The following is a 26,003-nucleotide window of genomic DNA, read 5'->3' as shown; positions in this document are numbered from 1 at the left end:
TTTCCTGTAGAGCTGGTTTGGTATTTGCAAATTCTTTCAGTTGTTGTTTGTCCTGGAAGCTTTTAATCTCTCCTTCTATTTTCAATGATAGCCTAGCTGGATATAGTATTCTTGGCTGCATGTTTTTCTCGTTTAGTGCTCTGAAAATATCATGCCAGCTCTTTCTGGCCTGCCAGGTCTCTGTGGATAAGTCAGCTGCCAATCTAATATTTTTACCATTGTATGTTACAGACTTCTTTTCCCGGGCTGCTTTCAGGATTTTCTCTTTGTCATTGAGACTTGTAAATTTTTTACTATTAGGTGACGGGGTGTGGGCCTATTCTTATTGATTTTGAGGGGCATTCTCTGAACCTCCTGAATTTTGATGCTCGTTCCCTTTGCCATATTGGGGAAATTCTCCCCAATAATTCTCTCCAGTATACCTTCTGCTCCCCTCTCACTTTCTTCTTCTTCTGGAATCCCAATTATTCTAATGTTGTTTCGTCTTATGGTGTCACTTATCTCTCGAATTCTCCCCTCGTGGTCCAGTAGCTGTTTGTCCCTCTTTTGATCAGCTTCTTTATTCTCTGTCATTTGGTCTTCTATATCACTAATTCTTTCTTCTGCCTCATTTATCCTAGCAGTGAGAGCCTCCATTTTTGATTGCACCTCATTAATAGCTTTTTTGATTTCACCTTGGTTAGATTTTAGTTCTTTTATTTCTCCAGAAAGGGCTTTTATATCTCTCGAGAGGGTTTCTCTAATATCTTCCATGCCTTTTTCGAGCCCAGCTAGAACCTTGAGAATTGTCATTCTGAACTCTAGATCTGACATATTACCGATGTCTGTATTGATTAGGTCCCTAGCCTTTGGTACTGCCTCTTGTTCTTTTTTTTGTGTTGAATTTTTACGTCTTGTCATTTTGTCCAGATAAGAGTAAATGAAGTGGCAAGTAAAATACTAAAAGGGTGGCAACAACCCCAGGAAAATATGCTTTAACCAAATTAGAAGAGATCCAAAATCGTGAGTGGGGAGAAAGGGGATAAAAAGAGGTTCAAAAAGGAAGAAAGAAAAAAAAAAAAAAAAAAAAAAAGAAAAGAAAAAGAAAAGAAAAGAAAAGAAAAGAATTTTTAAAAAAAGAAAACACCTAAGAAAAATGTAAAAAAATATATATATATTAGATAAACTAGTAAAAAATCGTTAAAAAAGAAAAAGGTAACAGTTAAAAAAAATTTTACCCGAAGGCGAGAAAAAAAAAAAAATGAAAAAGAAAAAATTAAATTAACTGCAAGACTAAAAAAAATCACAGGAAAAAAGCCATGAGTTCCGTGCTTGGCTTTCTCCTCCTCTGGAATTCTGCTGCTCTCCTTGGTATTGAAACCGCACTCCTTGGTAGGTGAACTTGGTCTCGGCTGGATTTCTTGTTGATCTTCTGGGGGTGGGGCCTGTTGTAGTGATTCTCAAGTGTCTTTGCCCCAGGCGGAATTACACCGCCCTTACCCGGGGCCTGGGTGAGTAATCCGCTCGGGTTTGCTTTCAGGAGCTTTTGTTCCCTGAGCGCTTTCCGTAGAGTTCCAGAGGACGGGAATACAGATGGCGGCCTCCTGGTCTCCGGCCCGGAGGAGCCGAGAGCCCGGGGCCCCACTCCTCAGTGCGCCCTCAGAGAACAGCGCCCAGTTACTCCCGTCTGCCTGACCTCCGGCCGCGCTCCGAGCTCACCGAGCCTGCGACCGGTTCAAGGTAACACGGAGCTGCGAGCTTACTGTCGGCTCTGTCTCTGTAGCCGGCTTTCCCGTTCCAATACCCGCAAGCTCTGCGACACTCAGACACCCCCGATCCTTCTGTGACCCTGCGGGACCTGAGGCCACGCTGACCCCGCGTGGGCTTCGCCCCGGTTTAGCCTCTGGAGCGATGTCCCTCAGCGGAACAGACTTTTAAAAGTCCTGATTTTGTGCGCGGTTGCTCTGCCGCTTGCCAGGAGCCGGCTCCTCCCCCCGGGGTCTATCTTCCCGTCGCTTTGGATTCACTTCTCCGCCGGTCCTACCTTTCAGAAAGTGGTTGTTTTTCTGTTTCCAGAATTGCTGTTCTTCTTCTCTTCGATCTGCCGATGGATTTTCAGGTGTTTGCAATCTTTAGATAAGCTATCTAGCTGATCTCCGGCTAGCTGAAGCAGTCTCAGCTTGCTACTTCTCCGCCATCTTGACTCCTCTCTCTGTAGTTTTAATTTGAATCTCCCTGATGGCTAGTGATGATGAACATTTTTTCATGTGTCTGATAGCCATTTATATGTCTTTATTGGAGAAGTGTCTATCCATATCTTCTGCCCATTTTTTTTTGATATAATTGTCTGTTTTGTGTGTGTTGAGTTTGAGGAGTTCATTATAGATCCTGGATATCAACCTTTTGTCTGTACTGTCATTTGCAAATATCTTCTCCCATTCCATGGGTTGCCTCTTTGTTTTTTGACTGTTTCTTGGGCCGTGCAGAAGCTTTTGATTTTGATGAAGTCCCAAAAGTTCATCAGTTGAGTTTTGAACAAAGTAGATGTTAGAGGTGCTGAGAGAGGTGCAGTCTAAAATCTGCATATATCTTTGACTGTCCCAAACCTGAACTACTACTAGTCTACTCTTGACCGTAAAACTTACTGCCAACTTACACAGTGGGTTAACACATATTTTATATGTTATATGATCTATATATTGTATTTTCACAAAAAAGTGAGTCAAAAAGGAAAATTTCATTAGAAGAAAATTAGGAAAATTAGGATCAGTGGTGCTAATGTGGGGCCCCTGAGCCCCTGGCTGGTCAGTCCCATGCAAGCCTCCATGACGATGGGCACTGTGCTGACCCTGTGCACCAGTCCTTAGCCAAGAACATCGATGGGCTTATGGTTAATGCACAAGTACCTGTGCATGGTCATCAACCTGCCCTAACAATGTGGTAAACAAACGTGAACTGCACTCAGCTCCTAAACCCTCAAGCCCCCTCTACTGAGTGGGCTTCATGGAGCCTGGCCTTCCCTTGTAACCAGTTGTAGAGGCAGTAGCCAGAGAATCACGTGCTTATTGATGAGCTCCCTCTTTGCTCTCAGGACAAATCCATAAGCACAGCAAAATCTGAGTGAACAGGAGGACACCCACCACCTCTGAAAGGGAATGGAAGTCTGGCCCAAGGTATGGAGAATGCTGGGAAATGCCATCAAATGGACCTTCACCAAGTGAAGGTATTGACCAGAATATTGAACAGATGGCTGTGTGGTGATGTGGTATGTTCCACGGAAGGGTCCTGGTAATAAAGAAGGACCTTCTCTGCTCCCCATAGCTCTGCAGGTGTGCACTGCTTACAGGAGACCTGGTACCCTCGGAGCGATCCTTGAGTTACCCTTATGGTCTCCATGAAACCCTAGATCAGGCAGGCACCCTGTACGGGAAGATGTCCTTCCACCTGTCTGGCTGTGCAGGACTCCCATTTCTGGCTGTCTTGTGGAAATAAAACATACAGGTTTGGGGAAAATGCACATTCTCTCTGGCTGCTTCACAGATGACTCTTCCACACTGATGTTCATCAGTATGGGTGTGACGTGATGACAGTGTTGGTACCTCATGGTTCTCGTGCTAGAGCTTTATTGAACTTAACTATGTCAGTTATTGTTTTCATCAATTTTTCACCAATTTCACCAATATTTGTGCAATGCCACTTTAAGCGTCATTTCTCTTCCCTCCTGTCTTCTTTGCTCAGGGGCTTCAGTTACAAGCATAGTGCATTGCATGAGGTGATCCTACAACTGACTGAGTTCTGTTCATTTCTTATAGTCTTTTGTGTGTGTGTGTGTGTCTTATTTCATTTTGGATGGTTACTACTTTGACGTCATGGAGTTTGTGAATCTCTTCTTTTGCAACATCTAATCTGTTGTCAGTGTCACCCTGTGCATTTTTACTCTTAGATGCTGCTGTTCTCATCTCCAGAGGTGAGATGTGGCCCTGTACAAAGTTTGCCCACATCTACACTAAACATGTCCAGTCATGCTCTGCCTCTTCAAACAAATGGAATCTCACTCAAGAGTAATTTGAGTGTTATTCATCATACATCTTCTGCAGAGCCCACCTGCAGGGCAGGGAAGAGGGAGCAGCCTGTGAACGTCAGACCTGGGGGCCTAGGTCAGATCTGCTCACTGCTCTGTGCACAGGCCTCCTGGGGCTGGAGGATAGTGTGACTCAGACGGGGAAGGGTTTTGTGTCTCACTTCCCCATCTGCCTGTGTCACTGTGATCATTACCACTACCACTCTTATATGATAAACAGTAATAGTCAGCCTCGTCCTCTGCCTGAGCCCCGCTGATGGTCAGGGTGGCCGTGTTCCCTGAATTGGAGCCAGAGAACCGGTCTGGGATCCCTGAGGGCCGGTTGCTACCACTATAGATAATCATCATGGGTGCCTTGCCCAGCTTCTGTTGGTACCAGGAAACATATGTATTTCCAATGTTGTCTCTACTGCAGGTGATGCTGGCCGTCCGTCCCAGGTTCACCGACATTAAGGGAGGCTGAGTCAGCTCATAGGCAGCCACAAAACCTGCAAGAGAGAAAAGGATAGTTGGGCTTTCAAATTTGGGTCTCATCTTTGGAAGCCTCCACCCATGTGACCTAGATTGATATTTAGGGATACTTTGGGCATACAGGGAACCCCTCCTATCAGTCTCAGCCCCTGGGACCCCTGGGCCTGGATGGCAGCTGGAGCCTTTGAACAAACAGGACCATGACCCTCTTTCCCTGGGCAGGTGCTGTCAGTCCCTCAGGGCTCACAGAAAGCCCTCCAGTCCTTCATCTGGCAGCTGGGTCCTGAGCATCCTGTCCCCCACAGGCAGTGTGTGCTCCACTGAGCTCTGTATCAGGGCCAGGTTTGTGACAGTTCTGTGGGTCTGGGTGGGTGTGAGCCTGGGCTCAGTACCTGTGCAGTGAGCCAGGAATCCAAGGAGAAGAGGGGACCAGGCCATGATGAATGTGCCCCAATTCTGGTCCCTGAGGCCCTAGTCTGGGCACATTCCTTCTTAGGCCTTTCTTATCCCCTTGCCGGTAATACCTGCAGGTTATGCAAATCATTTATGCAAATATGCTGCTGAGGAGCTTAGTGGTTTGAGAGAAGCCTGAGCTCCAAGGGATACAGAGAGGCAGTGGTATCTCCTGCAGACCTCCCATCAGCCCAGGGGATTCTGCTTTACCAACTTGCCCCATAGTTGGCTCTAAATGTCCTCTCCTTGCTCCTTGGATGGCCATAAGAGGCTTAGATCAGTGCAGTTTCTGCCCAGATCCCTGTTTGTGACCATCAAACATGAAAAGAATTCTTCACTTGCTAAGCACATATGGAGATTTGTAGGAGCTACTGAAGTACTGTAGGTGATGTCCTCAGGGAGATCTCCTAGGGCAGGTCATTGATTCTGTGGCTCAGTCTCCCCAGTGCGCACTCAGTTCCTGGGATAGATGCAATGCTTGAGTGGGGTTTGACAGTGACTGGGTTTTAGCAGAATGGGCTGTGCTACAGAGGCATGAAGTACTGGACCTGTGCAAGAGATAGAGGCAAATTCTAGAAGACACAGATCTAAGCAACAAGGAGTCATAATTTTATGTTGGTGGTAAAGGTGACATTATAGAAACCCTGTAACTTTTCCCTTAGGTCTCAGGTGGTGGTGATGAAGTCTCCTACCCTGTTAAACCCCTGATGCCCAGACATACCCCAGGTTCTGGTGACTTTGTCAGTTGATCGCTACTGACCCCTGGAGGCCACTCCACATTCTGCTGGAGGTGCAAGAATTCCTTTGTCCAGATTTGAAATTCTGATCAGAAATTCTGATCAGAAGATCCCAATTCCCTGATCCATGGGCTTTAGGCTCCATTTGAGGAATTACTTTTCTCTAAGAAACCCCTGCCACCCTCAACATCATGCAAGAGCTCATCAGATTACCCATGAAAATATAAGCAGGCTCATTTAAAGGAGGAGAATGCAGAGCTTATGAAGTATGGGTGTTGGGTGGTCATGTATGTGGTTTTGGAGGTTAGCACTAGAGGACACAGGAATCAGGGACTTCCTCTTACTGGTGTCAGCAGCTGGTGCAGGACCAACCTGGGCAAAGGTGACTATTGCTTCCAAGTCAGAGATAGGAGAAATGTTACTTAACAGACATTTATTCAGACCCACTTTGTTCTGGGAACATTCCATCCTGGAAATTAGTGTGAACAAGACACAGCCACTATATCAGAGTTCCTGTCTTGGGACTGGTGCAGTAGAGTGGTCACACATGTTTTGTTGATATAGCATATAGATTCCAAACCCTTCTATCTGCATCTTGTCTTCTATATTCATTTATTTTTTTTTAAAGATTTTATTTATTCATTTGACAGAGAGAGATCACAGTAGACAGAGAGGCAGGCAGAGAGAGAGAGGGAAGCAGGCTCCCCGCTGAGCAGAGAGCCTGATGCGGGACTCGATCCCAGGACCCTGAGATCATGACCTGAGCCGAAGGCAGCGGCTTAACCCACTGAGCCACCCAGGCGCCCTTCTATATTCATTTAGAAGTCACACTATGGCTATTCTCAGGTGCCACTGGGTCAACAATGACTCATGGTCCAAAGGTCGCCAGTAAATGTGTTATATGGCTGGGGATCATTTGGGGGAATTTTACTCTTGTGAAGGAAGGAAACAGACTAGATTTATACAGTGCTCTTGCTCTGGTACTTGGCTGGGAGAGCTGGAGTGTCCACAGCTGTCCCGAGGCCTGCTGTCAACAAAAATGAAAAGAAAAACCTCCGTAGAAGTGATGGTGGGAAAGTATATGTGATGCCGAAGTGAGCATGTGATGGTGGCAAAGTGAGAAGATTTGGGACCTTATGGAATGGGTGAGAACCATCATCTGACTTCAGACTTATTTCTGTGGGAGAAAAATAAGCACCTGAGTGTTCATGCCTATGATTCAGAGGGGACATGTATTGCATTAAAATCTTCCTGACCACCTAGGATAATAATTAGCAGAAAAGAGTTAATTAAGAAAATAATAAAATAACAATAGGGGAAAATGTGTAGTGTCTGGTGACAGCATGGAATGAAGTGACATTGACAAAATGACAGGCAGGTCGTTTGTGAGGAGAGGCTGGAGGAGGTGTCTCTGCAGAGTGGACTGTGGGGCTGCTGTCAGGATGGCAAGAAGGGACAAGAACTGAAGTGTGTTTGGAGTCAGTCCCTGTGGGGAAGAGTCTGGTTTGTGTGAGGATGTGGGGAAAGTTAGGACCTTAGGTGTTTGGGATTCAAAACTAATTGAGTTCCAAGGTAATGTTTTCTTATAAGTTAAAAATTCAGTGACAGGTGTGATGTGTTAGAATCCTCCTGTTTTATATTTCTGGAAAGGTAAGTCACAAGAGGAGCCCCATGTTATCTGCCTTGCATACTGAGTGGGAATTGGGAGCCTGTTTGTAGCTGACAGTCACGGTGGCTTCTGTGTGGTTCACCTATGTGTGTGTGTTTCCACCTGACATCAATTTCCTGTCACACACTCCTTTCTATCATATATTTATACACACTTATATGAATATCCTTGTCTGTGTGCACATATATACTAATTGTGTCTGTGTGTGTATCTGTAAATGTATACATATGATGTATACATATGAATATATATGTATATATATACACAAATTTACAATATATACATACATATTTTCTACAGATTATGAACTCTGAGTTGTGTAGGAGTTTTCTTAAAGATTTTATTTATTTATTTGACAGAGATAGAGATCACAAGTAGGGAGAGAAGCAGGTGTGGGGGTTGGAGAGCAGGATCCCTGCTGAGCAGAGAGCCTGATGTAGGGATTGTCCCAGGACCCAGAGATCATGACCTGAGCTGAAGGCAGAGTCTTTAACCCACTGAGCCAACCAGGTGCCTCGCAAGTTTTTATTAATGGGGTCTTTGTTTTGTTAGGAGGCATGGAGTCCCATTTCATCAGAAATTATAAGTTGGACATTGTTACCATAGTGAATAGCCAGAAGAAATTATTAATCAGACTCATTTGACCGTGGATGTTGGTATCAGTTAATTATGGAGTTCCTACAATTGAAATAGAAAGGCAGGTTACTCCTTTTTTTACATATGTGTAAAGAGAAAGTTCCCTTTGGCAAAGACTTTGACTAGCTACTGAACTTTAACAGAGGCTGTGTGCTCCTTATTAGCCACTAAATCACCAGGTGACCAGACTGCCTGCAAGGACTGGGTGCCAAATGAACAACCATGCCATGGAATTGGGCATTCACAGCAGCTGTCCATCACCAAACAGAGGAGATAAATTTGAGATCAGGCTTCAACAAGTCCTAAAGGAACAGGTGAGGTACATGAGGAAGAGGTCAGATGTCCATAACCTCTGATCCCTGCTCCATTGTCTTTTCTCTGTTGCACACAGCTATGGCCCAATGGGGATAATCCAATGAACAGCAGATATAGATGAGAAAACAGAAGGCTGGTTTTAGAGGTTCCTATGTTATATGCAGGCAACTGTGATAGTTAATAATATTTCTGCTGCATGGTCATCTTGTGTGAGGTGGACTTTTCATACCTAATCTCAAATCTAGATTTTTAATATTTGCATGTTTCCAGATAAAAAAGAAATGAAAAGCATGATACGGTCTTCACATCAGCCACAGCTCTACTCATGTTGGGGGGGGTATCCAGGCTTACACAGATCATCACTGTGTCCACATGAGGGACAGCCAGCTGGAATGACCAGTATATGTATGTACCCACAACCAGAAAGCGTCAGGCTTCACAGGTCCACCTGGCTGCTGAGAGCCAACTATGGGACTAGCTTCACTCTAGTATTTAAGCATGTGCTGACAAATGTGGGTGTCTCTTCTCTGGCAAGAGAAGATGTTAGAGCATCATCAGATAAACACCACTTCTGGGACTGAGCTACATAATGGGGATTAAAAACATATAATGAAATATATAAATGGTGAGCTATGGTGCACATTGGTAGGTTTTGAAAGGTATTAGTGACATAAACACTTAGAAGCCTACAAATGTGTACTATATGGAATATATATAGGGTCTCTTTCACTGGGTCCTCTTTCCCTCACTACTCCTGGATATAATTATCTTGGGTGTTCTCCCAATACCTTTTGTTTCCCATGAGCATCATGGCTTCTGATAGAGCAATATGCAATCTGTAGTAAAGAATGCTCATAATGGCCATTTGCTCTTTTATTTCATGGGCTGGAAAGAATCCTGTTTTTGATTTCTTATTTTAAAGATTATAAACTTATTTTTACTTAAGTTTATTGCATATTAATTAAGAATTATGTTATTGTATTAAAAAATATCTATTTAGGTGTAAGGGGGTGGAGGGATGGGCTGGCCTGGGGATGGTATAAAGGAGGGCATGGATTGCATGGAGCCCTGGGAGTTACAAGCAAACAATGAATCTTGGAACACTGCATCAAACACTAATTATGTACTGTACCGTGACTAACATAACATAATAAAAAAAAATAATAGAAAAAATTTCTGCTGCAGCCTCATCTGGGACACCCCTGCATAAACTGGGTGCAGGAAAATTCTTCAATAAGGTAGCTTTTGAGCAGAGTAATTGTTTTTATTCACCTGGACTGAGAGAAGGACAGAATTGGGTTTATACTAACCTATGGCTGTGACTCATAGTTTGGCTTGGTGGCCAGTGTTGGAAGGAACACAATAAGAAAATGGGTGGAGTGCCTGGGTGGCTTAGTCCTTAGGTGTCTGGCTTCCCTCTGGTCATGATCCCAGGGTCCTGGGATCCAGCCTCACATTGGACTCTCTACTCAGCGGGAAGCCTGCTTCTTACTCTCCACTCCCCTTGCTTGTGTTGCCTCTCTCGCTGTTTCTTTCTGTCAAATGAATAAATTCTTTAAGAAAAAAAAAAGAAAATTGGTGATGATATTTGAGGAAGAGAAAATGTGAGTAGAACTCCTCAAGTGAACACAGATCTGGACGCTCTTTGTGTTCTGTGAAATGTCTACCATAGTACGTCCTCAAATGGAAATGGTGCAATAATCAGGTGGATAATGTGACATATCGGGGGGCAGTGGTCAGCCTTTTTGTTCATCTACTCTTGAACTTGTCCTGTGGGCCTCATAGCAAAGTGCCCATGCTGCAAAGTGGGTGGTTATTCATGGGCTAATAACTATGGATTTCCAATCACTAAAGCTCACTTGGCTATGGCCACTTATGAGGACCAATTTGCCAATAGCAGAGACCAACCCCAAGTTCCCAGTCTGAGACCCTTCCCGAGGGAATTATCCAGGAGCCTGGTGACAGATCGATTATGTTAGATCTCTTCCATCATGGTAGGTATGGTTCCATTCTTGTTGGAACAGACCATTACCTAGATAGGGACCTGCCTTCTTTGACTGTAATACTTCCTCCCAAAGTATTATCCTTGGGCTTAGAGGATGAATCACCCACTGTCTAGTATTTTAGGGAAGCTTCTCTCCAGTGTACCTCTTTCACATCAGTTGAAGGGCTGCAATGTGCCCAGGTCCATGGTATTCACTGGGTCTACCATATTCCCCACTATCCTGAAACACCTGGCTTGAATGAATGAAATAATGTCCTCAGGAAGGCAGTTACTGTGCCAGGTACAAGACAACACCTTTTGGGCAGGGGCAACAGTTTCCAGGAGGTGATATTTGCACTCCATCTGTTTCTAGTGTTTGGTGGTGTTTCTCCTGTAGCCAGCATTCATAGGTCTGGGATCTTGAAGTGGAATTAGGAACATCCCACTCACTGATTTTCCTGGAAAACTGCTGCTAATTATGACTGTCACCATGACCATACACTATGCTGCCTTACAGGTCTTATTCTAAAGGAAAATTGCTTCCAGCCAGTGACACAACAATGATTCTGTTCAAAGGAGAGGTCAGAATTCCCCTTGTCACTTTGAGCTACTTCTGTCTCCATGGATGTCTCTCTGTTGGTCATCCCAGCAAGGTCTTCCATTCCCAACACATCATAGCCAAATAGACATCACAGGTTCATCCTGCCTCCTGCACATGCACTCCTGATCCACACAGTGCAGAGGCCATCTGGCGGACTGGGTTGGGGGAGAGGTCTGGGTATCTCAGATCTGGGGCCTTGGGCCAGATCTACTATGCTTTGTCTGCAGTCCTTCTATGCTGAAGTCATGTGTGACACAGACAGGCAAGAGGTCTGTGTCTCATATCCTGGTCTGTCTCTCTCACTATGCGCAGGAATACCACGTCCCACACCTGAAAGTAGTAGCCAGCCTTTTCCTTGGCCCTGGTCCTGCTGGTGTTTAGGGTGGCCGTGTCTTCTAGGTTAGAGCTGAAGAATCAGTCAGGTATCTCTGAGGACAATTGCAATTGTCATATATGACCAGCCAGTATCCTGTCCTGTCTTATGCCGGTACAATTGTCCACTGAAGATTTTTATACTGTCTCTCTGACAGTTGTCATGACCATCTGTTCTAAGGTTATTGAACATAGGGCAGCTGGATAAACACTGGAGGCCTTATAGGAGCCTGGCCATGGGGTTGAGCTGGGCCCTTGAAGAACTAGAGACAACATCTGATTCAGGGAAAGGTGGCCCTATGGCCTCTCTGCCTACCCCTCCTGCTTCATGTCCCCTCTGGGGCCCCCAGCTGAACTCAGCATGTCATCAGAATGGGAAACTCTCTCATTCTGACACTTGTTTATCATGCTACATGTGGGAATTCACTAGTTACACAATCACCTACTCTTGGAGATTCATCACAATTTCTAGTCTATTTACCCGTGGTCCTGCTGTCTCTATGACACCCCATCCCACAAAGACCAGCAACCTGCATTATCAACACTTTGATTACTTTTGCTTTTTCACCCATGTATTATGTAAATATGTGAAAAGTGCCAGAGACTATGCTTGACTGAGGGACTCACTTCAGGTTCTGTGTCTTTGTGAGGCTACCCACAGTCACATGTTTGTGCACAGTGTGAACACCAGGACTGGATAGTCGCTGGTCCCTCTTGGGAACTGGATTCTGTCACTGAAGCAAGGACAGCACAGGAACTAGATATGTGGTCTGAAGCTGTGGGAGTCACTTCACTTTGGAGACAGCCTCACAAGGATGCTTCAGACTCTCCTTCCAGGGACCAGGGGATCCGAGTGCCCCACTTACTGTCCCCGTGACACTCGTGAGGAAGGAAGCTGCAGCCCTGGATCAGAATCTGCCTGGAGTGGGGAAGGAGAAGAAGAGGGTGAGGAGTCAGGGCATCTCTGGAGGTGTGCAGCACAGAAGGGTCAGCTCCCTGGCACCTCAGGTGGAGAGTGAGATGACTGGCATTTCCCAGATGAGCTACTCACTGTGCAGGATCTCTTTCAGGGTCTTGGATGGCACTGTGTGAGTCTGACCATGAAAACTTTGCCCCTGCATCCTTGGGGATAGGATGGATCATCATGACTTCTTTCTGAGGGCTCTGGACATCTGCTGACCCCCAGGCCTGGTGTCCCTGTGAGGCTCCTCCTGGGCAGACCCAGCCTCTGTCCTGTTGTTCCTGATGGACCTCTGCTGCCCCCTTCTGGTGGGTCAGGATTCAGACCTGGAGCTTCCCTCCTGCAGGTCACCCCACAGCACCTGTCACCTGAGAAGGGATGTGGACCTAGGAGTCCAGCCTCCCTCAGGCAGTTGCCAACCCCTGCTCTGCTCAGTCCAACGTAGAATGTCACAAACTGCAGGCAGGCAGATAGGGAAGGAAATATTCCTGTCCTTGTCCAAGGGATCAAATGCCCTAGACTGTCCCATGGCTATTGCAGCAGGGCGGGTGCAGGTAAAGTGTAGTGCATTTGGAGAGGGTCACAGTCCAGGAAACATTTATGAGATCCTATTGGCACCCCTCCTCTCCATGTGGGAGTTAAGTCTGATACTGCCTGAATCCCAGCGAGTGTCACAGTGTCAAAGTGGTCCAGGCAATCCTTCTAACACTAATGATTACCTGCAAACCTAAAACTTTATCAGTATTATTCCCATCACCTCCTCCACCACTGTTTCTATTACAATACATAGCACCAGCAGTCTGGAGTGGGAGGATTTCCACAGGAGCTTCCTAGGTGATTTGGATGAAACAGGGAATTTGGTAATTAACATCTGAATATGTGGTTTCACTTAATATGGGTCACATTTTTCTGAGACCGTTTCCTTGGATTTCTGCAAAGGAGAGACAAAGATTCCCAGTCCAGTGCCCCCTCATTCCCAACCTGCAGTCTCTGTTTCATTTGTAAGACTCTGTCAATGTTTTTATATCATTAATGTTGAAAACAAAGTGTTCTTTTTTTATTGTGTTATCTTGGTCACTGTACAGTACATCATTAGCTATTGATGTAGTGTTCCATGATTCATTGTGTTTAACACCCAGATCTCCATGAAATCTGCCCTCCTTAATACCCGTCACCAGGTTCACCCATCCCCCTACCTACCTCTGTTCTAAAACCCTCGGTTTGTTTCCTGGTGTCCATAGTCTCTGTTCTAACATCAGTATGAGCTTCCCCATTTCACAGCACCTGAAGCTGAGGGTCCAGGGAGACTCGATTCTGAGGAAGGGGAGGAAAGTGGAGCAAGTCCAGGATGGAGCCCAGGTGTGCTGGATTCAGACTTGGAGCTCCTTGAGGCATAGCTTGACCAGGGCAGGAAATAGGGAAGGAGGGTGAGGCCAGATTGGGCAGCAGGTATCTGTCCCCTACTCACTGCCATCCTGATTCCTGGTTGATCTATAAAGAAGACCCCCCAGCCCCTCCAGCCTGCATGTGGAGAAGGTCAGTGGGGTTGTGTCCCAGCTTAGAGCTGGAGAATCTGTGGGAAAATTGGAAGATGTTTGGTTTCCAGGGCCTGGCCTGGGTTCATCTGGCTCTGTTCTGAATTCTTGTTTGGTCCTCTCCTTAAGATATGAGAGAATGAGAGGTTCTCATGGCTACTCTGTAGAAGGAACCTGAGTCTTATAGCAGATACAAGGCCTGCAGGTTCAGGATACCTTGGTGCTCATTCCCTGGGTCTCACTTCCTGCAGCACCCATGGGGCTAAGCTCAGGTTCAGAGTCACCTTCAGGGTCCCATGGGGGCTGAGCCTGTGGATAGGGCCTGAGGTAGCTGCTGTGCAAGGAATGAGGAAGGGGAGCTTGAGGGTCCAAGCATGGTGGTGGGTCCCCAGTTTCTGGTTCTTGAGCCCCTAGCTGAGCCTGGCTGTTCCAAGCCTCCCTCATTCTCTCACTGGTCTCACTGGTCCCTGTGAAAATGCTCCTCAGGCTGGTGGAAAGAATCTCTGTGCTTCTGGGTGGGCTTTGTGGATCTTGTTCATGTGGAGCTCTGCTCACTTACTGGCTCCATATGGGAGTTCTTGTGTTTAAATATCATAAAAACTAGGGACGAAGGGAGAAGTGAGGGCCTTTCTGTAGCTGTTCACATGAATATATACTCTATTTATTTGTTTCCATTATTGTGAGTGTTTCAAATATACAGCACATGAAATATTCCATCCTGACCATTTGTAAGAGTTCAGTTCATTTTCCCAGATTCTCTGTCTGTCCTGTGACTGTGGAACTATCCTGAACTGTTGAACAGAATCGAGTGGGAAACGAACTTATTCTTAGTATATGTTTATTTCCTGTAGGTTTCTTATACTCTGGTGCTACAGTTAGACTCAATTTGAAAAAATTATCTTTTTTTAATTAAAAATTTTTAAATTAACACATAACATCTTATTTGTTTCAGGGTAACAGGTCTGTGATTCATCAGTCTTACACAATTCACAGCACTCACCATAGCACATACCCTCTCCAACATCCATCACTTAGCCACCCCACCCCTCCAGCAACTCTCAGTTTGTTTCCTGACATTAAGGGTCTCTTATGGTTTGTCTCCCTCTCTGGTTTCATCTTCTTTCGTTTTTCCCTCCATTGCCCTATGATCCTCAGTATTGTTTCTCAAATTCCTGATATTACTGAGATCATACGATAATTGTCTTTCTCTCATTGACATATTTTGCTTAGCATAATACTCTTTACTTCCATACACATTGCAAATGGCACGATTTCATTCTTTGTGGCTGCATAGTATTCATTGTGTGTATGCACACACACACATATGGCACATCTTGTTAATCATTCATCTGCTGATGGACATCTAGGCTCTTTGTATAATTTTCTATAGTTTGACTATTGTGGGTGTTGCTGCTATAAACATTTGGCGCACATGCCCCTTCAGCATACAAGATACCTTTGTATCTTTAGGGTAAATACGCAGTATTTAGGGTGAATAGGCAGTAGTGCAATTGCTGGGTTGTAGTGTAGATCTATATTCAACTTTTTAAGGAAACTCCATACTGTTTTCCAGAGTGACTTCACCAACTTCATTCCCACCAACAGTGTGGGAAGGTTCCCCTTTTTCTGCATCCTCACCAACACCTGTCATTTCCTGCCTGGTTACTTTGAGCCGTTCTGAATGGTGTGAGGTGGTATCTCACTGTGGTTTTGGTTTGTACTTCCCTGATGCCAAGTGATGTTGAGCAATTTTTCATGTGTGTTTTGGCTATTTGGATGCCTTCTTTGCAGAAATATCTGTTCATGTCTTCTGCCCATTTCTTGATTGGATTTCTTGATTTGTTCTTTGGGTGTTGAGCTTGATAAGTTCTTTATAGATTTGGGTTACTATCCATTTATCTGATATGTCATTTGCAAATATTTTCTCCTATTCTGTTGGTTGTTTTCTGGTTTTGTTGACTGTTTCCTTTGCTGTGCAAAAGCTTTTGATCTTGATTAAGTCCCAATAGTTCATTTTTGCTCTTGCTTCCCTTGCCTTTGGGGATGTTTCTAAGAAAAAGTTGCTGCAGCCGAGGTTGAAGAGGTTGCTGCCTATGTTCTCCTCAAGGATTTTGATGGATTCCTGTCTCACAATGAGGTCTTTCATCCGTTTTGAGTCTATCTTGTGTGTGGTGTGAGGAAATGGTCCTGTTTTATTCATCTGCATGTGGCTGTCCAATTTTCCCAACACCATTTGTTGAAGAGATTGTCTGTTCTCCATTGGACATTCTTTCCTGCTTTCTCAAAGATTAGTAAGCCATAGAGTTGAGGGTCCATTTCTGGGCCCTCTATTCTGTTCCATTGATCTATGTGTCTGTTTTTGTATCATAATGTCTTGATGATGACAGTTTTGTAATAGAACTTGAAGTCTGGAATTGTGATGCTGCCCTCTTTGGTTTTATTTTTCAACATTCCTCTGTCTATTCAGTATCTTTTCTGGTTCCATATAAGTTTTAGGATTATTTCTTCCATTTCTGTGAAAAACATTGATGATATTTTGATAGGGATTGTATTAAATGTGTAGGTTGCTCTAGGTAGCATATACTTTTTCACAATATTTGTTCTTCTAATCCATGAGGATGAAACATCTCTTTGCATCTTCCTCATTTTCTTTCATGAGTACTGTATAGTTTTCTAAGTACAGGTTTTTTGCCTCCTTGATTAGATTTATTCCTAGGTACCTTATGATTTTGGGTGTAATTGTGAATGGGATCAATTCCTTAATTTCTCTTTCTTCTGTCTTGCTATTGGTGTATAGAAATGAAACTGATTTCTGCACATTGATTTTATATCCTGACAATTTACTGAATTCCTATATGAGTTCTAGCAGTTTTGGAGTGGAGTATTTTGGGTTTTCCACATAAAGTATCCTATCATCTGCAAAGAGTGATAGTTTGACTTCTTCTTTGCCAATTTGGATGCTTTTAATTTCTTTTTGTTGTCTGATTGCTGGGGTTAGGTCTTCTAGTACTATGTTGAATAGCAGTGGTGATAGTGGACAGTCCTGCTGTGTTCCTGACCTTAGAGAGAAAGCTCTCAGTTTTTCCCCATTGAGAATTATATTCACTGTGGGTTTTTTCATAGATGGATTTTATGGTTTTGAGGTATGTACTCTCCATCCCTATACTTCGAACAGTTTTGATCAAGAAAAGATGCTGTACTTTGTCAAATGCTTTTTTCAGCTTCTACTGAGAGGATCATATGGTTCTTGTTCTTTCTTTTATTAATGTATTTTGTCACATTGATCGGTTTTTGGATGTTGAACCAACTTTGCAGCCCAGGAATAAATCCCTGGTGGGATAAATCCCTGGTGGGATAAATAAATAAATTGGTGGTGGTGAATAATCCTTTTAAGGTACTGTTGGATGCTATTAGCTATTATTTTGGTGAGAATTTCTGCATCTGTATTCATCAGGAATATTGGTCTATAATTCTCCTTTTTGATGGGGTCTTTGTATTATTTTGGGATCAAGGTAATGTTGGCCTCATAAGATAAGTTTGGAAGTTTTCCTTCCATTTCTATTTTTTGGATCAGTTTCAGGAGAATAGGTATTAATTCTTCTTTAAATGTTTGGTAGAATTCCCCTGGGAAGGCATCTGGCCCTGTGCTCTTATTTGTTGGGATGTTTTTGATGACTGCTTCAATCTCCTTGCTGGTTATGGGTCATTTCTGGTTTTCTATTTCTTCCTGGTTCAGTTTTAGTAGCTTCTGTCTCTAGGAATGCATCAATTTCTTCCAGATTGTATAATTTGCTGGCATATAGTTGCTCATAGTATGTTCTTATAATTTTTTTTTTATTTCTTTGGGGTTGGTTGTTATCTCTCCTGTTTCATTCATGATTTTATTTATTTGGGTTCTTTCGCTTTTCTTGTTGATAAGTCTGGCCAGGGGTTTATCAATCTTATTAATTCTTTTGAAGAACCAGCTACTAGTTTCATTGATCTGTTTTACTGCTCTTTTGGTTTCTATTTCATTGATTTCTGCTCTGACCTTTACTTTCTCTTCTCCTTCTGGGTTTAGGCTTTATTTGCTGTTCTTTCTCCAGCTCCTTTAGATTAAGGGTTAGGCTGTGTACTTCAGAACTTTTTTCTCGAGAAAGGCTTGTATTGTTGTATACTTTCCTCTCAGAATGGCCTTTTTGTTTCCCAAATATTTTGAACAGTTGTGCTTTCATTCTCACTTGCTTCTTTAATTTTTTAAAATTCCTCTTTCATTTCCTGGTTGACCCATTCATTCATTAGTAGGATGCTCTTTAACCTCCATGTATTTGAATTCTTTCCAAATTTCCTCTTGTGATCTAGCTTCAGAGCATTGTGGTCTGAAAATAGGCAGGGAATGATCCCAGTCTTTTGATAATGATTGAGACCTGATTTGTGACCCAGGAATTTATCTATTCAGGAGAATGTTCCATGTGCACTAGAGAAGAATGTGTATTCTCTTGCTTTGGGATAGAATGTTTTGAATACACCTACGATGTCCATTTGGTCCAGTGTGTTATTTAAAGCCTTTATTTCATTGTTGACTATTTACTTAGATGATTTGTCCATTTCAGTGAGGGAGGTGTTAAAATCTCCTACTATTATTGTATTATTCTCAATGTGTTTCTTTGGGGGGGGGTGTGAATTTTTCCACCATGTCATTATGTCCAGTGAAGAATAGTTTAATGAGAGAAAAAAATGCCAAAAGGGTAACAACAACCCCAGAAAAATAGACCCTAGCCAAATCAGAAGAGACACGAAACAGGGGAGAAGAAAATGAAAAAAAAAAAAAAAAAAAAAAAAAAAAAAAAGATTAGGCTCGTGAATGGAATAGAGCCACACATTTGATTTTAGGTGTATTTTGTTCTGTTAGAAGAAAGTGCATCCCAAAATTTTAAAGTAATTATATATATATATTTTTTTTTTTTTTTCAAAAATAAGGGTAAACATGATGAAGTGATGCAATATACCCGTAAAGGTGAAAATTTACAAATAATTTTAAAAAGGAATTGATAAGGTAAGAAATTGGTTACAAAAAGAAAAAAATGAGAGAATGTGATCAGGCTGGAGACTAGAACAAAGCCATATTCTAGATTTTTCTGTTAAAACCTGTACACCAAAATTTGAAAGAAAGAAAAACTTATATGTATACAAAAAATAAGGTTAAATACAATGAAGGGATAGAATATGACTACAAAATGAAAATTTAAAAAAAGATTTATTAAAAGGTATTGATAATTTGCTACAGCTCTTTGAAGAATACTGGTGGAATTTTGATCAGAATAACATTAAAAGTATAGATTGCTCTAGGCAGTATAGACATTTTAACAATGTTTATTCTTCCAATCCAAAAGCATGGAATGGTCTTCCATCTTTTTTTGTCTTCTTCAATTTCTTTCATAAGTGTTCTGTAGTTCCTCAAGTACAGATCCTTTACCGCTTTGGTTAGGTTTATTCCCAGGTATCTTATGGTTCTTGGTGCTATAGTAAATGGAATCGATTCTCTAATTTCCCTTTCAGTATTTTCATTGTTAGTGTATAAGAAAGCCACTGATTTCTGTACACTGACTTTGTATCCGGCCATGTTGCTGAATTGCTGAATGAGTTCTAGTAGTTTGGGGCTGGAGTCTTTTGGGTTTTACATATAAAGAATCATGTCATCTGCAAAGAGAGAGAGTTTGACTTCTTCATTACCAATTTGGATACATTTTATTTCCCTTCATTCTCTGATTGCTGTTGCTAGGACTTCTAATACTATGTTGAACAAGAGTGGTGAAAGTGGGAATCGTTGTCATGTTCTTGATCTCAACGGGAAGGACACAAGCTTTTTCCATTGAGATGATATTTGCTGTGGGTCTTTCATAGATAGATTTGATGACGCTCAGGAATGTTCCCTCTATCCCTATACTTTGAAGCGTTTTAATCAGGAATGGATGCTGGATTTTGTCAAATGCGTTTTCTGCATCAATTGAGAGGACAATGGGGTTCTTCTCTCTTCTCTTATTAATTTGCTCTATCACATTGAATGATTTGTGAATGTTGAACCATCCTTGTAGCCCAGGGATGAATCCCACCTGGTCATGGTGGATAATCTTTTTAATGTGCTGTTGGATCCTGTTTGCTAGGATCTTGTTGAGAATCTTAGCATCCATATTCATCAGTGATATTGGTCTGAAATTCTCCTTTTTGGTGTGGTCTTTGCCTGGTTTGGGGATCAGGGTCATGCTGGCTTCATAGAAAGTGTCTGGAAGTTTTCCTTCTGCTTCAATTTTTTGAAACAGCTTCAGGGGAAGAGATGTTATTTCTTCTTTGAAACTTTGGTAGAATACCCAGGGGAATCCATCAGGTCCTGGGCTCTTGTTTTTTGGGAGGTTTTTGATCACTGCTTCAATCTCATTACTAGATACTGATCTATTCAGGTTGTCAATTTCTTCCTGATTCAATTTTGGGAGTTTATAGTTTTCCAGGAATGCATCCATTTCATCTAGGTTGCTTAGCTTATTGGCATATAACTGTTGATAATAACTTCTGATGATTGTTTCTACTTCCTTGGTGTTCATTGTGATCTCTCCCTTTCATTCATAATTTTATGTATTTGAGCTTTCTCTCTTTTCTTTTGGATTAGTGTCGCCAATGGTTTATCGATCTTATTGATTTTTTCAAAACACCAGCTTCTAGTATCATTGATACATTCTACTATATCTCTGGTTTCTACCTCATCGATCTAGGCTCTAATCTTGATGATTTCCCTTCTTATGTGTGGAGTTGGTTTGATTTGTTCTTTATTCTCCAGTTCCTTAAGGTGTAGAGAAAGCTGCTGGGTTCTGGATTTTTCAATTTTTTTAGGACCGCCTTTGCTGTATACCACAGGTTTTGGACAGAAATGTCTTCATTCTCATTGGTTTCCATGAATTGTTTCAGTTCTTCTTTGATCTCCTGGTTGATCCACGCATTCTTAAGCAAGGTGGCCTTTAACTTCCCAGTGTTTGAGTTCCTTCTGAACTTTTCCTTCTGATTGAGCTCCAGTTTCAAAGCATTGTGATCTGAGAATATGCAGGGAACCATCTCAGTCTTTTGGTATCAGTTGAGTCCTGATTTGTGACCCAGTATGTGGTCTATTCTTGAGAAGGTTCCATGTGCACTTGAGAAGAATGAGTATTCTGTTGTTTTAGGGTGGAATGTTCTGTATATATCTATGAGGTCCATCTGTTCTAATGTATAATTCAATGCTCTTGTTTCTTTATTGATTTTCTGCTTCAATGATCTGTCTATTTCTGAGAGAGGCATGTTAAGATCTCCTACGATTAGTGTATTCATATCAATATGACTCTTTATCTTGATTAACAGTTTTCTTATGTAATTGGCTGCTCCCATATTGGGGGCATGCATATTTACAATTGTTAGATCATCTTGGAGTATAGCCCCTTTAAGGATTATGTAATGTCCTTCTGTATCTCTGACTACAGTCTTTAGTTTAAAATCTAATTTATCTGATATGAGAATCGCTACCCCGGCCTTCTTTTGAGGCCCATTGGCATGAAAGATGCTTCTCCATCCCTTCACTTTCAGTCTGGGTGTATCTTTAGGTTCAAAATGGGTCTCTTGTAGACAACATATGGATGGGTCCTGTCGTTTTATCCAATCTGCAACCCTGTGCCGTTTTATGGGCACATTTAGGCCATTCACATTGGGAGTGATTATTGATAGATACGTTTTTATTGACATCGAGTTACCTTTGGAGTCTTTCTTTCTGTAGATTGTCTCTCTATTTCTGTTCAATGCTATTCTTAGGATTTTTCCTCTTTTATAGAACCCCCTTTAATATTTCCTGCAGTGTCGGCTTGGTGGTTGCATAATCTTTTAAGCCTTGCCGGTCTTGGAAACTCTTTATCTCTCCATCCATTTTGAATGTCAGTCTTGCTGGATAAAGTATTCTTGGCTGCATGTTCTTCTCATTTAGTGCCCTGAATATATCTTGCCAGCCTCTTCTGGCTTGCCAGGTCTCTGTGGACAGGTCTGACGTTATTCTGATGGGCTTCCCTCTGTAAGTAAGGAGCCTCTTTGCCCTGGCGGCTTTCAAGAGATTATACCTACAATTACAATTCCTCAAATTGACTATCAGGTGTTGTGAGGTTTTTTTGGAATGTATAATCTTGGGTGGAGACCATTCAGCCTCTAGTACCTAAACGCTGGTTCCATTCACAAGCTTGGGAAAATTTTCATGAAAGACTTGTTCCACTATATCTTCTAGACTTCTTTCTTTCTCCTCCCCTTCAGGGATTCCAATAATTCTGAAGTTGGAACACTTCATGGCATCATTTATTTCCCTGATTCTGTTTTCGTGGTTTCTAAGCTGTTTGTTCCAGGCTTCCTCCTGATCATTTCTCTCTATCTGTTTGTCTTCCAGATCACTAATTCTATCTTCTGTCTCAGTTACCCTAGCTTTGAGAGACTTTAGATTAGACTGGAACTCATTGAGAGCATTGTGAACCTCCTCCCTGGTAGCTTTAAGCTCAGCCCTAACATTGTGAACATCCTGTCTGGTCGATTTCAGTTCGGCCCTAATCAATTCCATTTGGTCATCCATGGCTTTCTCTAAACTAGCTATTGCCTGGATAACTGTTAGCCTGAATTCTCTTTCCGACATATTGTCTATGTTGATAGCCGTTAGCTCTGTTGCAGAAGGTCCATCCTCTGTATTTTTCTTCTGTTGGGCATTCCTCCTCCTAGTCATTTTGGTGGGAGATGACTGAACAGATGTAGCTGGATGTATCAACTGTGGTGCAGTCAAGGTGCACCCTGGAACACTTCTGAGCAATCTGGATTCCCCACCCAAATGAGAGAAAAAAGAAAGGAAAAAGAAAAAGAAGGGAAAAAAAAAGAGATAGAGAGAGAGATAGGAAAGAAAGGGAAGATGAAAGAGAAGTTTCAGCCCAAATGGCCCCTAAGGTAAGATTTATGAAGTAAAAAAACAAAAACAGACAAAGAAAAAGACTGATTAAAGTATATGACAAGAGAAAAAAATATATACGCAAATAAAGGAAGAACCTCATCAAAAAGAAACCCAAGTGTAAGATTTATATACTATCAGGACAAACACAAAAACACAGAAACACTTGTGGAAGAAAAAGATGGGAGAGTGGTTATAAATTCTCAGGGTGTGCGAGGAAGGTTGTTTTGATTCTTCCTGGATGTATCTTGATATCTTTGTTAAAATTCTCAACTTTCCAAAGAAAAAGGGAGATTAAAAATTAGTTTACCTGAGGAGGAGTCAAGATGGCAGAGAAGTAGCAAGCAGAGACTACTTCAGCTAGCCGGAGATCAGCTAGATAGCTTATCTAAAGATTGCAAACACCTGAAAATCCATCGGCAGATCGAAGGGAAGAAGAAGAGCAATTCTAGAAACAGAAAAACAACCACTTTCTGAAAGGTAGGACCGGCGGAGAAGTGAATCCAAAGCGACGGGAAGATAGACCCCGGGGGGAGGGGCCGGCTCCCGGCAAGCAGCGGAGCAAACGCGCACAAAATCAGGACTTTTAAAAGTCTGTTCCGCTGAGGGACATTGCTCCAGAGGCTACCCGGGGCAAAGCCCACACAGGGTCAGTGTGGCCTCAGGTCCCGCAGGGTCACAGAAGGATCGGGGGTGTCTAAGTGTCGCAGAGCTTGCGGGTATTGGAACGGGAAAGCCGGCTACGGAGACAGAGCCGACAGTAAGCTCGCAGCTCGGGGTGACCTTGAACCGGTCACAGGCTCGGTCAGCTCGGAATGCGGCCAGAGGTCAGGCAGACGGGAGTAACTGGGCGCTGTTCTCTGAGGGCGCACTGAGGAGTGGGGCCCTGGGCTCTCGGCTCCTCCGGGCCGGAGACCAGGAGGCCGCCATTTGTATTCCCGTCCTCCGGAACTCTACAGAAAGCGCTCAGGGAACAAAAGCTCCTGAAAGCAAACCCGAGCGGATTACTCACCCCGGCCCCGGGTAAGGGCGGTGCAATTCCGCCTGGGGCAGAAACTTGAGAATCACTACAACAGGCCCCTCCCCCAGAAGATCAACAAGAAATCCAGCCGAGACCAAGTTCACCTACCAAGGAGTGCGGTTTCAATACCAAGGAGAGCAGCAGAATTCTAGAGGAAGAGACAGCCAAGCACGGAACTCATGGCTTTTTCCCTGTGATTTTTTTTAGTCTTGCAGTTAATTTAATTTTTTTCTTTTTCGTTTTTTGTTTTTTTTTCTCGACTTAGGATAAAATTTTTTTTAACTGTTACCTTTTTCTTTTTTAACGATTTTTTACTAGTTATTCTAATATATATATTTTTTCATTTTTATATTTTTCTTAGGTGTTTTCTTTTATTTATTTATTTTATTTATTTATTTTTTCTCATCTTTATTTATTTTTTATTTTTTTATAAACATATATTTTTATCCCCAAGGGTACAGGTCTGTGAATCACCAGGTTTACACACTTCACAGCACTCACCAAATCACATACCCTCCCCAATGTCCATAATCCCACCCCCTTCTCCCAAACCCCCTCCCCCCAGCAACCCTCAGTTTGTTTTGTGAGATTAAGAGTCACTTATGGTTTGTCTCCCTCCCAATCCCATCTTGTTTCATTTATTCTTCTTCTACCCACTTAAGCCTCCATGTTGCATCACCACTTCCTCATATCAGGGAGATCATATGATAGTTGTCTTTCTCTGCCTGGCTTATTTCGCTAAGCATGATACGCTCTAGTTCCATCCATGTTGTTGCAAATGGCAAGATTTCATTTCTTTTGATGGCTGCATAGTATTCCATTGTGTATATATACCACATCTTCTTGATCCATTCATCTGTTGATGGACATCTAGGTTCTTTCCATAGTTTGGCTATTGTGGACATTGCTACTATAAACATTCGGGTGCATGTGTCCCTTTGGATCACTACATTTGTATCTTTAGGGTAAATACCCAATAGTGCAATTGCTGGGTCATAGGGCAGTTCTATTTTCAACATTTTGAGGAACCTCCATGCTGTTTTCCAGAGTGGCTGCACCAGCTTGCATTCCCACCAACAGTGTAGGAGGGTTCCCCTTTCTCCGCATCCTCGCCAGCATCTGTCATTTCCTGACTTGTTGATTTTAGCCATTCTGACTGGTGTGAGGTGATATCTCATAGTGGTTTTGATTTGTTTTTCCCTGATGCCGAGTGATATGGAGCACTTTTTCATTGGTCTGTTCGCCATCTGGATGTCTTCTTTGCAGAAATGTCTGTTCATGTCCTCTGCCCATTTCTTGATTGGATTATTTGATCTTTGGGTGTTGAGTTTGCTAAGTTCTTTATAGATTCTGGACACTAGTCCTTTATCTGATATTTCATTTGCAAATATCTTCTCCCATTCTGTCAGTTGTCTTTTGATTTTGTTAACTGTTTCCTTTGCTGTGCAAAAGCTTTTGATCTTGATGAAATCCCAGTAGTTCATTTTTTCCCTTGCTTCCCTTGCCTTTTGCGTTGTTCCTAGGAAGATGTTGCTGCGGCAGAGGTCGAAGAGGTTGCTGCCCATGTTCTGCTCAAGGATGTTGATGGATTCCTTTCATACATTGAGGTTCTTCATCCATTTTGAGTCTATTTTTGTGTGTGGTGTAAGGAAATGGTCCAATTTCATTTTTCTGCATGTGGCTGTCCAATTTTCCCAGCACCATTTATTGAAGAGGCTGTCTTTTTTCCATTGGACATTCTTTCCTGCTTTGTCGAAGATGAGTTGACCATAGAGTTGAGGGTCTATTTCTGGGCTCTCTATTCTGTTCCATTGATCTATGTGTCTGTTTTTGTGCCAGTACCATGCTGTCTTGATGATGACAGCTTTGTAATAGAGCTTGAAGTCCGGAATTGTGATGCCACCAACGTTGGCTTTCTTTTTCAATATCCCTTTGGCTATTCGAGGTCTTTTCTGGTTCCATATAAATTTTAGAATTATTTGTTCCATTTCTTTGAAAAAGATGGATGGTACTTTGATAGGAATTGCATTAAATGTGTAGATTGCTTTAGGTAGCATAGACACTTTCACAATATTTATTCTTCCAATCCAGGAGCATGGAACATTTTTCCATTTCTTTGTGTCTTCCTCAATTTCTTTCATGAGTACTTTATAGTTTTCTGAGTATAGATTCTGTGTCTCTTTGGTTAGGTTTATTCCTAGGTATCTTATGGTTTTGGAT

At 42.6% G+C, this 26,003-nt stretch overlaps 3 protein-coding genes across 18 annotated transcripts in view; all 3 read right to left on the bottom strand.

Moving 5' to 3' along the window:
- The window catches only part of LOC101682709 (immunoglobulin lambda-1 light chain-like), a 1,123,284-nt gene that overhangs the window by 512,546 nt on the left and 584,735 nt on the right, over positions 1 to 26,003 (bottom strand). The gene's annotated exons all lie outside the window — the stretch shown is intronic.
- Positions 1 to 26,003, bottom strand: part of LOC101676037 (immunoglobulin lambda variable 4-3) — a 780,698-nt gene that overhangs the window by 494,096 nt on the left and 260,599 nt on the right. The window lies entirely within an intron of this gene.
- LOC101680986 (immunoglobulin lambda-1 light chain-like) overlaps positions 1 to 26,003 on the bottom strand; it is a 586,873-nt gene that overhangs the window by 488,760 nt on the left and 72,110 nt on the right. The window contains exons 1-2 of one of the 6 annotated variants that reach the window (XM_045065744.1): positions 4,924 to 5,017; positions 4,247 to 4,548 (exon numbers count right to left, since the gene is read on the bottom strand). The exons of 1 other annotated variant lie outside the window; for it this stretch is intronic. In XM_045065744.1, coding sequence (XP_044921679.1) covers positions 4,247 to 4,548; positions 4,924 to 4,969 — 348 coding nt within the window. In that variant the 5' untranslated portion in view covers positions 4,970 to 5,017. Of the gene's footprint in view, positions 1 to 4,246; positions 4,549 to 4,923; positions 5,018 to 26,003 lie in introns of those variants that run through there. 4 more of the 6 variants (XM_045065742.1, XM_045065745.1, XM_045065743.1 and 1 more) reach the window with 4 other exon arrangements.

The sequence above is a fragment of the Mustela putorius genome, unplaced genomic scaffold (assembly GCF_011764305.1).
Source record: "Mustela putorius furo isolate JIRA1106 unplaced genomic scaffold, ASM1176430v1.1 tig00003858_pilon_pilon_pilon, whole genome shotgun sequence".
In the NCBI taxonomy this organism is placed as follows: Eukaryota; Metazoa; Chordata; class Mammalia; order Carnivora; family Mustelidae; genus Mustela; species Mustela putorius.
Note: the sequence above shows the minus strand (reverse complement) of the source record. Positions and strands in the feature narration are given on the sequence as shown.